Source organism: Neofelis nebulosa, chromosome 12, assembly GCF_028018385.1.
Source record: "Neofelis nebulosa isolate mNeoNeb1 chromosome 12, mNeoNeb1.pri, whole genome shotgun sequence".
NCBI lineage: Eukaryota > Metazoa > Chordata > Mammalia > Carnivora > Felidae > Neofelis > Neofelis nebulosa.
In genome coordinates this window covers 37621817-37633821 of record NC_080793.1, presented here as the reverse complement: position 1 = coordinate 37633821, position 12005 = coordinate 37621817, and the positions used below count along the sequence as shown (strand labels likewise).

Sequence of the window (12005 nt, the reverse complement as noted above, 5' to 3'; positions counted from 1 at the left end):
ACAGAGACCAGAACTGGAAGATACATTCTTATTCCAAATCATAGTTGTCCAGTCGGTTGTGCTTTTTCCTGATAGCTGAACATCTCTTAGCTGGAAATATCCTTTTACTTAGAGTTTACATTTCCCTCAAGATATGAGTTTTCCCCCCATCTAATCTTATTTGGGATGATTAAGATGAAAAGACTTTTCTAGTCTTGGCTTATCCACACTTGGTGACTTGGGAGACCTGAAAGAAATTGATTAAAATAAATATACTTTATTGGCCTTTTCTGGGTTGAGGATAAAGAGAAAGAAGGGGGGAAAAAAAGCAGGGTTTTTTTGTGTAGAAAACCAGGTGTCAAATATTTTATTTAACTCATTAATTAATGCGATAATCAGTAAGATCTTAAGATCAGTTTAAATGAAAGTGTAGAAGCTAAGTATTTATAGGCAGTTTAATGAAGAAAGATTAAGATTTCTGAATTATACATAAAACTAATTGAAGTCCTAAAGTGCACAAGTCATAACCTTTGGAGTTATGTTTTTCACAAGACATAAAATATTTGTATCTCTATGGGATAAAAATCTATAGAAAACTAACCAAAGGCAGGGGTGCCTCGGTGGTTCAGTTGGTTAAGCGTCTGACTTTGGCTCAGGTCACGATCTCATGGTTTGTGGTTCGAACCCTGTGTCAGGCTGTGTCTGAGAACACAGCTCAGAGCCTTGAGCCTGCCTTGGATTGTGTTATCTCCCCCTCTCTCTGCCTCTCCCCCACTCACATTCTGTCTGTCACTCTCTCAAAAGTAAATAAACATTTAAAAAATTAAAAAAAAAAAACAAAAAAACTAACCAAAGGCATAAACCCAGAACTTCACTAAGAGATCACCTGGTAATTCTTTTGCTTATCTCCAATGATCTGTCTCAGATAATTTTTCTGACAAAGTGTAGTCATCAGCTCAGACTTGGTTGACAGAAAGTAGAATCTGTTTGCCAAGCTTTGAAAATATAACTTTATGATGAGAACATATGAAATGAATTCTAAAATTTAGCATATGTGTCTTAGAGGTAGATTATTTTGGATTTCTGAGAACAAGTACCAAGTGTCTTAAGCACATGTTTCAGTGAAATGGTATTGGCATGAGAAATTTTATTCTGAATCTTTTTATTTCCTTTACAGAAGTTCCATGGAATTATAGTTGGTACTACCGTGCAATGTCTCTATTTGAAAGGCAAGATGGAGGTAGGTAAACTCAGTAAATATTTACTCAGTAAATAAGTAAGTATGTATGTCATTTTTATTGCTTCTAAAAAGTAAGTTGGTATGCGTGTGCACCCATGTACATATGACAGATAAACAGACTGGCCACCATATCAATCAAACCACCAATCAATGAAACCTCCAATCTACCAAACAACTGAACGAGAAAGGAAATATACCTTGCAAAAGTAAATACTTTGTACTTACAAGTATAAGCTCCACTGTTTTGTTATCTGAGAATTCTAATTTGAGTAGTTCTAATCTTATCTTTTGTTCTTTTATTTCTACTTTTATTTTGTACTTTTATTTGGAGGTTCACCAGAAAAGCTTGTGTTCCTTGTTCTCTCCCCATCCTTCACAACTGCCTCATGCTAAAAAGAAGTGGTCAGTGTGAAAAAAGGTTGCTGAAACAGATAAGGTCATCCTTTGCAGCCTCTCTGTGGACAGAGCAAATAGGTCTGGCTATGGTGTGAGGGAGGATTTCCATACCACTTCCATGTTCTCCTTTGGTGAGTCCAAGTACTAAAGGGAGCTGAGGTAATCACACCCAAGCCTGACATGAGGAAAAAAAAATTTCTGACATAAAATTTTCAAAAAGGAAGCCAGAATGTAGTTCTATATTTAGAACTGCCTGACATGAAAAAATTTTTTTTTCTGACATAAAATGTTGAAAAAGCAAGCCAGAATGTATTTCTATATTTAGGCTTCCTTTTGAGGAACGAAAAAAGTGCAGAGAATGAAATTAGGTCACTGACTTCAGGCCACACTAAACCTTTTTTACTTTCTGTCATTGTGCAGTTGTCCGATTCCTGGAGAGAACTTATTTCAAGGGCATGAGCCCTAGTTCCAGAAAGAAGAGTTCCGTCCCAAGGGCATAGGCTTTAGTTCCAGGAAGAGGAAGTTAGGGAACTCTCAACTGAGGGAAAAACCAGGGAGCCCTTTACTACTCTCAGAACTGCTAAAGGAAAGAAGGCTGAGGAAAACAAACTAATGGACCAGTTTCTCCTACATCTTCTTATGAACAGAAAATATAGGGAGCAGAATACTTTAGGGAGTAGTAAGTTCAAAGCAAATGAGGAATGTGGCAATCATCAATAAAGACTGATTTACTTATTCAACAAATACTCATTGGTCATCAAATGAATGCCAGCCACCGGGCTACATGCTGGCAATACAATGGCAACAAAACCAGACAGAATCCCTGCTTTCGTGAAGATTATGTTTTAATGAAGGACAGCCTTGAATTAAGTCATAGCATGTTAAATAATAGCACAGAGAAATATAAAATTACAGCTACAATAAGTGCTATGAAGTAAAGATCGTTTGGGAGACATAGTGGTTCAAGCATGGATTCCGGAGCCATACTGTCTAGGTTTGAATCCTAGTTCTACCACTTACTCTGTTATCTTGAGAAAATCTCTTTTTTTTTTTTTTTTTTTTTCTTTTCATTCTTTTTAATTTTTTTATTTTTTTTTTATTTTTTATTTTTTTTAATTAATTAATTTATTTTTTAATATATGAAATTTACTGTCAAAAATCTCTTAATTTCTCTATGCTACAGCTTCTCATCTACGAAATCAGGCTATATGTAGTAGTGCTACCTCGTAAGTATGTTGTGAGGATTAAGTGAAGTAGTATTTGTAAAGAACTTAGGACACTATCTGGCATATGGTAAACACTAGGTAAATGTTTATGTAAAAAAAATACAGGAACTTTGATGGTTTTGTTGTTCAAGAAGATAATTTAGAACTTGAATATTTATAAACATGGGTTATTTCAAACGTCCAAAGTTTTACTAGTGACAAATAATTGAAATCAGTTTCCCTGGCCTAAATCCCTTCAAGTAAGCTAGGCCTATCTACTATAGTAGAGTTACTGCTTGTGCTGTTTTGAGCAGTGAGCAACTAGTACTGGTCCATCTAGGATGTCCTTTTAGCTTGAGTTAATAACAGTGGCAAGCCCAGTAATTTGGCCTCTGCCCTTTTCTAGGCTATCAGCCTATTCTGATTAGAAAACTTATAGTACCTAGAGTGAATATTGACTGGTTCTAGCATCTTGCTTATCTGCCCTCTCCTTTCTATTTTTTCTACTGCTTTCTTAGTTCAGGCTCTCATCATTTTGAAGTGTTGACTATTATAGCAATATTTTAAGTCATTTTATGAATGCAATCTGTTCTTCTGTAAATTCATCATATTAATTTTCTGAAATTCCAGCTCTATTGGTTTTTTTGTTTTTGTTTTTTGTTTTCCCTGCTCAAAATCTTTCTGGGATTGCTTTTCAGGGAAGGTCATCAGCCTAACATTAAAGACCTGATTTTGCAGTCTTTTCTCCTGCTTTCTTCAGACTCTTCCTACCTCTGTACTATCATACAACCTGTCTGGTTTCAGTACCAAACTTTTCATTAGGTTCTTCTTCCTGCCTAGATACCTGTCTCCTACCTTTATATTGAACCTATATTCATCTTTTAGGCTTAGTGCAAGTTTTTCTCCATGAAGCTTCTTTCACCAGTTCCAGCCACCAGCCTCCCCTGCCCCCATCCTCCACATCATCTTTCCTTCTTGAATTCTTACAGTGTTTTCTGCAGTTTTTAAAAATAATAGCTTTATTGAGATATAACTTATATGCCATCAAATTACCCTTTTAAAGCATAAAATTTAGTGACTTTTTAAAATGTTTTTTTATTTATTTTTGAGAGAGAGCATGAGCGGGGGAGGGGCAGAGAGAGGGAGGCAGAGAATCCAAAGCAGGATCCAGGCTCCACACTGGATCATTGCAAAGAGCCCCCATGAGTTAGAGTGGGGCTCTAACTCATAAACTGTGATATCATGACCTGAGCAGAATTCAGATGCTCAACCAACTGAACCACCCAGGCCCCCCCAGTTTAGTGATTTTTTAATATATTCATAGAATTGTGCCACCATTACCATAAATTAATTTGAGAACATTTTCATGTCAAAAAGATACCCCATACACATTAGCATTCATTCCCAATTCCTGACTTCCCCAGCCCCTACCAACCACTAATTTACTTTCTATCTCTATTGATTTGCCTATACTGGACATGACATAAATAGAATTATATAATGCCTGGCCTTTTGTGAATGGCTTCTTTTGCTTAATATTTTCAAGGTTCATGTTGTAGCATATATCAGTACTACCTTCCTTTGTAAGACTGAATACCATTCCAATGTATGTATATACCACAATTCATTCATCAGTTGATGATAGACGTTTGGGTTGTTTTCATTTGGGGGCTATCATGAACAATACTGCTATAACCATTCATGTATAAGCTTTTGTGTGACCCAAGCTTTCTCTTGGGTCTCTCCAATTCATTTTAAGTCTTATTTATATCCTATCTTGAATTGATGCTTTACTGTTTGGGATATATATTGTGTGGTTCTACTAAATTGTCTGCCTAGAACAGTGCTTACAGAGTTTCCTCTGTCCTGGAAAGTATATATGTATATGTTTATACATAAATACTCTGCCAAGGATATACACCAATCTGTTAATGGTGGTTTCTTTGGGGAAAGGGAGAAAAAGGGAAAGGAAACTTATTTTTTCTCTTTATATTTCTGATTTTAGACTTTTTATGGTTAAAACACATTTATGTGTTACTTTGGATTATTTGAAAAATCATTAAAGAAAAAAGTGTAATCACAAAGGGAAGTCAGAGAAGTTAAAAGAAAAGGACAGAAAAAAAATGGGAAAAACAGGAGGAGGGGGATAGATACTGTGGCATTTAGAGCAGATACTGTGGCATTTAGAGCTTTAGTAGTAGAATCATATACAATACCACATTTAAACAAATACAAAAAGTAGACATCTATGATGCATCACTCTGAACATAGTACAAACTATTGAATTGTACATTTTATTTTGGATAGGTGAATTGTGTGTATAGCTCAATAAAATTATTTAGAATAAAACAGACATCTAAAGTTTTTAGAGTTAGTTTGTGGAATTATGTTTCTTTAGAAAATTTAAAGCAACAATTGAACTAATTTTTAGGAACTTTCCCTGACCTCAGTAACAGGAGCAGCCAGATAAAGTACATGATGCCCAACTAAACTTGAATTTTAGTAAAAACTGAAACAAATTTTAGAATAAGTATGTCCCATATAGTATTTGGAACATATTTTGTTTTTGTATTTTTATTTGCTAAATCTGGCAACCCTAGACAAAGAAGATTAACTTTGAATCTCTTAGAGTGAACTTGCTTCTTTAGCATTACCAGGATTTACAATTAGATCCAGCTTTGTGTGAATGGCCTTTTGTTTCTAACTAATGGCCTTTATTGTAAGTTTCCCAATCTCTCATCTCCTATCCCAGGAAGATTTTATGATTAGGAAGCCATGAAAATGATATCTAGCAGTTCAATCAAACATGATTGATTTTACCTTTAATAAATTGATTTATTGATAAATTGATTTATTGATAAAAAATCATGCTCAACTTTGCAAATGATGTCAGAGGGTCAAAGTACCATTCCCAACTTCCATCTGCCTAGAGTAATATCTTCCTTGAAAGGAAAGGGAAGAAACCAAAGGTCTACAAGAGGAATAGTGGGTAGGGCCTTTAGTTTTGATCATATCCTGAATTGTAGCAGCTGACCAATGTTCTGTGTTAATAAATTAGGACTTGGTGGGGTGTTTTGTTTTGTTTTTGCTTTTATTACTATTTTGATTTTCTATTTGTTTTATTACTATTTCATTTTCTTTTATCACTATTTGATTGTCCTTTGAGCAATTCTAGCCTTATTTCTGCTCAACTCAGACCCAAGAATTAGTGAAGCTATGGAGGAGACAGGAAGAGGCAGAGGTACCAGAAGAGTTATAGTAGCTCAAGAACTGGACTTTTCATGACATTCAGGACTTTAGTGAGCTTCCTCTCCAGGTTGTTTTTTTTTTTTTTTAATTGAAGAAAATGTGATTTTATTATCAAACTTTCAAAAGAATTCCAAGTATATTACAAAGAACATCCATATTCACCTCACCCAGATTCCTAATTGCTATTATCTTATCACATTTGCTCCATCCGTGTATGTGTGTACATACTACATATATTTATATATAATAATCAGTTGTTTTGTGAGCCTTTTGAGAATAAGTTGCATCCACGATACCCCACCATCCCTAAATACTTCAGTGTATATTTCTCCACATTGAGGATACTTTGCTGCTTTAACTACCATATAATCCTCCAAGTTAGGAAATCAGCATTAATATAACATCATCATTCAACCTCCATTTAAATTTCACCAACTTCCCTAATAGTCTTTTCTTCCTTTTTGACATACTGCACCTTCCAGGAACACATGCTCCTGTTGGCTCTTCAGCTTCCTCCAGTCTGAAACTGTTCTCCCTTTTCCCCTGCCTTTTCAGGTCCTCAACAGTTTTACCTCTTTTTTTTTTTTTAAACTTCATTTCTTTCTTTTCTTTTCTTTCCTTTTCTTTCTTTTTTCTCATTTGAGTATAGTTGACACACAATGTTACATTAGCATCAGGTGTACAACATAGTGATTCGACAGGTTTGTACATCATGCTCTCTTTACCACAAGTGTAGCTTGCGTCTGTCCCAATATGTGGATACATTGATACATCACTCGTACAATATAATTGACTATATTCCTGATGTTGTGCCACTTATTCAGGAGATGCAGGCTTCCTGTTATGGGATGTATGAGTCTCCAGGTTCTTTTTGACACTGCACTCTACCCACCCTCTTCAGCCATGCTGAATATCCTTCTGTTTGCTGACCTTAGCCTAGAAAGATCAACAAAGAATTAGCTGAGGTTTCTCTTCCAGCCCAGCTGTTCTGTGATTATGTAGGTACACCCACAAGGAGGAGGTGATTATCCTCCATTGGAGGGGTTTAGACAGAACTGACCACAATTTAATAAAACATGTTTTCAAATATCAATTCACTTGTGTCCTTTTTCATTCAATGAATCTTCATTAATCCAAGGCCTAATGCTGAACTAAGTAGTGGAATACAGAGATTTAAAGACAAAATTAAAGGAAATATATGATCTGTACCTTTAAGTAGCTCTTTGCTTAGTGGGAGAAGATGGTATTATAAATAAATATGAACCTGAAACATAATGAAGTAGTGATGAGAAAACAAATGAGCTACTGCTTATTCTGCAGGACTACAGACCCAGCCTTGCTTATGGTGACTCTCTGCTACGTCATTTAGCTAATCTATGTACCATTCCTCAGATGGGAATATCATCTGTTGGCTAAACTCCAGATATCTAAGAGATGCAGTCTGGAGAGAGGAAGTATAAAAATTTTTGTGTGTAGCCAAGACTGGAAGTCATATGGTTAGCTAAATTTACTGGTAGCTATATAATGTTTCAAATTATGCTATTTGACTACAGTAGGATAAATTGTGATCATTTGAAATCTAAGAAATACGAGTTTTCCTAAAGTAAACTGACTCCAACTAATCTGACCAGAAATTACAGAAATTGGCCAATTATCCTTCACCTGGCAGCTATCCTTACTTCTTTTTTAGAGATGGGAAAATTTCAGCTACGTACATTAGGTTACTTGGGTGAAATCACCTAGGCCTATTGATTTAGAATGACAATAAGGGGTCATTGCTGAGTTTCTCCCACTAGCACTTGGGCTTAAATGATTTAGGAGTCTGGCAGTGTAAGGAGAGAGCACATAACTAATCTATGAGACTTGTACTCCTAAAGATCATCTCACTGTTCCTCTTAGCTGGAAAATTCCATTTGTGATGTGGGATTGTGTGATGTGATGTGTGATTGAGTTCTCACTGTGAGCAAGGAGATATTTGCTGAGATCATCCTAAACCTGATTGCCACCTGGCCAACTGGCCTTCCTCTCTTTTTCTCTCTTCCTCCTTTTTCCTCTTGGTTACTTTCTTTTCAGTGTGCCTCTTTCTCTAGTTGTCTCTTATAGAGCTCATTTTCCTTTTTAGTTTCTGCCACTTCCTTGTCTGAGCTAATCTGTAATCTTCTGTAGCTTTAACCACCTAAAACCTGAGATTGGATTACATCAAGATTGCATAAGAGCTAAGTTTATCACCCTGGCATTTGAATCAAAACATTAAGACGGAGGCTGCTTCTATTTTGACACTTCTCTTCTACTACCATCCCACCAAAGGACTGAGTAGAGTTCCCCTCACTGAACTGTGGCTTTCTCTACTGGCTAGATTAGCTTTGTACATCCACAGGAGATAGCTGAAAGTTCAAAATCCATTAGGCACAGACAACTGTATCAGTGATGGTTATGGAATCTCCTTGACATAGCATAAGATAAAGGACAAAAAAATATCATTTAATGAGCACTTTTGATGTGTCAGAAATTATATAGGCACTTTATAGTTTCCCTCTCATTTAACCCTCACATTAGCATTTTAGGTAAGATTTTATTACCCCATTTTACATATGAGGAAACTAAAACCCAGAAGTAGAAAGTGACTTGCCCTAAGTCACTTAACAATTTAGTCACAAAGCCCAGTCTAGAATAGCCAAATTTTTCTAAGCGTTTTTATATATCAAGAATTGTTCTAAAACAATGCTTTGTATTCCTTAATTTATTAATCCTCACAGTAACCTTATGAGTAGGTATTATTATCATTTCTATTTTACAGACTAAAAAAATGAGTCTCAGAAAGGTTAAGTAACTTCCTCAAGGCTACATAGCTGGTAAGTGGAGGATTGAGATTTGAACCCTGGCAGCCTCAGTTGCTCATGTCATTAACCCCTGTTGGAGGCTGCCATAGTTTTAAACTCTAGGTCCACTGCACATTTTATAATACCAAGTGGCCTGGCTTCACCAGTATTCTGGCCCTTTCAGTTCAATTATTTTACCACCTACAGTCCAGCTCTCATCTCAGCACATGTCCTTTTGAAACTAGGCCTTCAATCCACAGACTGTAAACTAACCCTTTAGTTACCAAAGATAGACACATTTTCCAGTTACCAGAGGTCCAGCTAGGTGTTTGTCTCCTTGAATTCCATAGCCAGAACCTCTTTAATGAGACTGTCTCTTAGACTTTCCTTGTCTAAGCTAATTTCCAGTCTTCTGTAGTTCTAACCTCTCATCCATAATTCACATTTCGTCACTCTTGTTTCAGCCAAACAGAAATGAACTTTGACTTAACAAGTAACGGGGAAAACACTTAGTCATCCCTGTCTTTTCTCAATGGTATTCACAAGCCCTAGAGAATCTTGAATTAATCTTTTATTAATCAGTCTGATAACTGTCTTCCTGCCTTTATTATCTCAAAGATGACTTTCTTTCCTTCAGCTTGTCTTCTATCTCTCTCAGACTTTGAATTTCTTCTCCTAGATGGTTGTGCCAACTGATGTTTTAAACCATTTTTCTCATCATTCCTGCTTTTCCTTTTTTAGTGGTGTCTTATGAAATCTGACTTTCTAGCCCTCAATTCCTCTTCCTTTCCTGATGGAAATCCTCCTTTCTTTTCTTCTTTCTCTTATTTCATGGAAGATCCGGTATTAACAAGCCAGAACTATGTAAAGGTTAATCCTGCCCCCAATATGGAGTTTCAGTCTGTCTCCACCAGCTCAGGCTCTGAACTTTGGGATCTACCTCTTTTACTCGACTCTTTTTTCACTTTTTAAGTTTATTTATTTTGAGAGAGAGCATGCATGCATGCATGTGCACACGTGTGAGTGAGTGCGGGAGAGGTAGAGAGAGAGGGAGAGAGGAAATCTCAAGCAGGGTCCATGCTATTAGCATGCAGCCTAAAGTGGGGTTCAAACTCATAAAGCGTGAGATCATGACCTGAGCTGAAATCAAGAGTTGGGTCCTTAACCGACTGAGCCACCTAGGTGCCCCTGCTTTACTTTACTCTCAAACTCAAAGAGGGAGGTATGTATTAAATTTCTGTGCAGAGCCTGGACTCCATGTATCTCTTAGGGTTTGGTGGGCTTAGAGAAAATAGCTTACTGCAGCCAGATGAGTTGCTGGAAAAACCTGTTAGACCTTTAGTAAGTTAAAAATAATTAGTAATATCTAGGATTAAATTTAATAAGAAATACAAAATTCAATAAGAAAATATTAGAATAGAACTTTATCAAGAGTTATAAAATATTTTTTAAACATTTCTTTTTTTTTTGACACTTATTTATTTATTTTGAGGGAGAGAGAGAGGAAGAGGGAGAGGGAAAGAGAAAGAAAGAATCTCAACCAGGCTACATACTGTCAGCACAGAGCCTGATGTGGGGCTCAGACCCACAAACCACAAGATCATGACCGGAGCCGAAGTCAGACGCTTAACTGACTGAGCCACCCAGGTGCCCCAAGACTTATAAAATATATTTTAATAAACAGAGAGACTGTGCTGGGTCTTTTGGATGTGATTAGAAGGGCACATGGCATGGGAGAGACTGATTTTACTTATCATTGCCTGAGCTGATTATGAACACAGTGGAAGATTAGCCTACTCAGGGATTGGATAACCTCAGCACTAGTAGAAACACCAATGCTGTCCTGGTACTCTGCCCTAATCGGGTAGTTATCTGGGCCACTGAAAATGTCCCTGCACAAATAGTATAGGCCAACCAGCAGCTCTAAATCCTATATGCAGCTAAATTATCTAAGCCATACATGTTCTACTTTTTTGGATAACCTAAGCTACAATGGTTAGCTGAAAGTCTTATATCACAAAGTTGTAAATAAGCCACTAACTAGCCAAAACAAGGCACAGCAAAAGGTCCTATCAGTTCCGTTTCAACTTCCCCCATCTTTATTCACATAATCCTTGTAATCATTGGAATGAAATAATGAGAAAGAATTGCACTAGTTGAGTAGAACATACTACAAGGTGCATAGAAAGATGGTAAACCTAGCCCAGGGAAGACTCATATGCATTGCTAGCAAGGTAACTATACAGGTATGATCACAATGCATAGAAGAGTGGCTTCCCAGGGGTACACCAACAACTCTCTTCCTCACAGGGATATATAGTGTGTCACTGAGTGGGGGACTAATAGTGCAAAAATGTCAATTCATCCCAGTTAATCTGTATAATCTCTCATATCCTATGGCAAAAGCAGCTAAACATCCCAGTTTCACCTTTCCCATAATTTGTATAAATCTCTGAACTTCCTCATAAATCTGTATTTTTGCACTGCCCAATGTGCAGATTTTGGCCCCTTAGGTATTTTCTATAAGAAATTTTATGCATGTGGGGCGCCTGGTGGCTCAGTTGGTTGGGTGTCGACTTCGGTTCAGGCATGATCTCATGGTTTGTGGGTTCAAGCCCCATGTCGGGCTCTGTGCTGACAGCTCAGAGCCTGGAGCCTGCTTTGGATTCTATGTCTCCCTCTTTCTCTGCCCCTTCCCCAACTCACACTCTCTGTCTCACTCTCTGTCTCTCTCTCTCTCAGAAAAATAAACATTAAAAAAATGTTTTTAAATTTTATTCATGTTATGACTTCATGTTGTTTGGTAATTTCTGCTGATGACTAAAGGAGGAACAGAGGAAATTACATGAAGAACCATAAGGGTCCTTGTCTTATCATTGGCTGTCTCCTCAGCTATTTTTCAAAAGTCTGTTCTAAACAACAGGTATTGGTGAGGATATGGAGAAAAGGAATCCTTGTGCACTGTTGGTAGGAATGCAATCCATTGCAGTCACTCTGGAAAACAGTATGGAAAACTTTTCCTCAAAGTTAAAAATAGAGCTACCCTACAATCCAGCAATTCCACTACTGAGTACCCAAAGAATACAAAAATACTAATCCAAAGGGATACATGTACCC

General features: G+C 36.9%; 1 protein-coding gene across 2 annotated transcripts in view; it reads left to right on the top strand.

Annotated features, from left to right (window-relative positions):
• LOC131491722 (phospholipid-transporting ATPase FetA-like) overlaps positions 1 to 12005 on the top strand; it is a 100299-nt gene that overhangs the window by 26454 nt on the left and 61840 nt on the right. For both annotated transcript variants that reach the window (XM_058695005.1, XM_058695004.1), the window contains exon 3: positions 1157 to 1219. In XM_058695005.1, coding sequence (XP_058550988.1) covers positions 1157 to 1219 — 63 coding nt within the window. The remainder of the gene's footprint in view (positions 1 to 1156; positions 1220 to 12005) is intronic.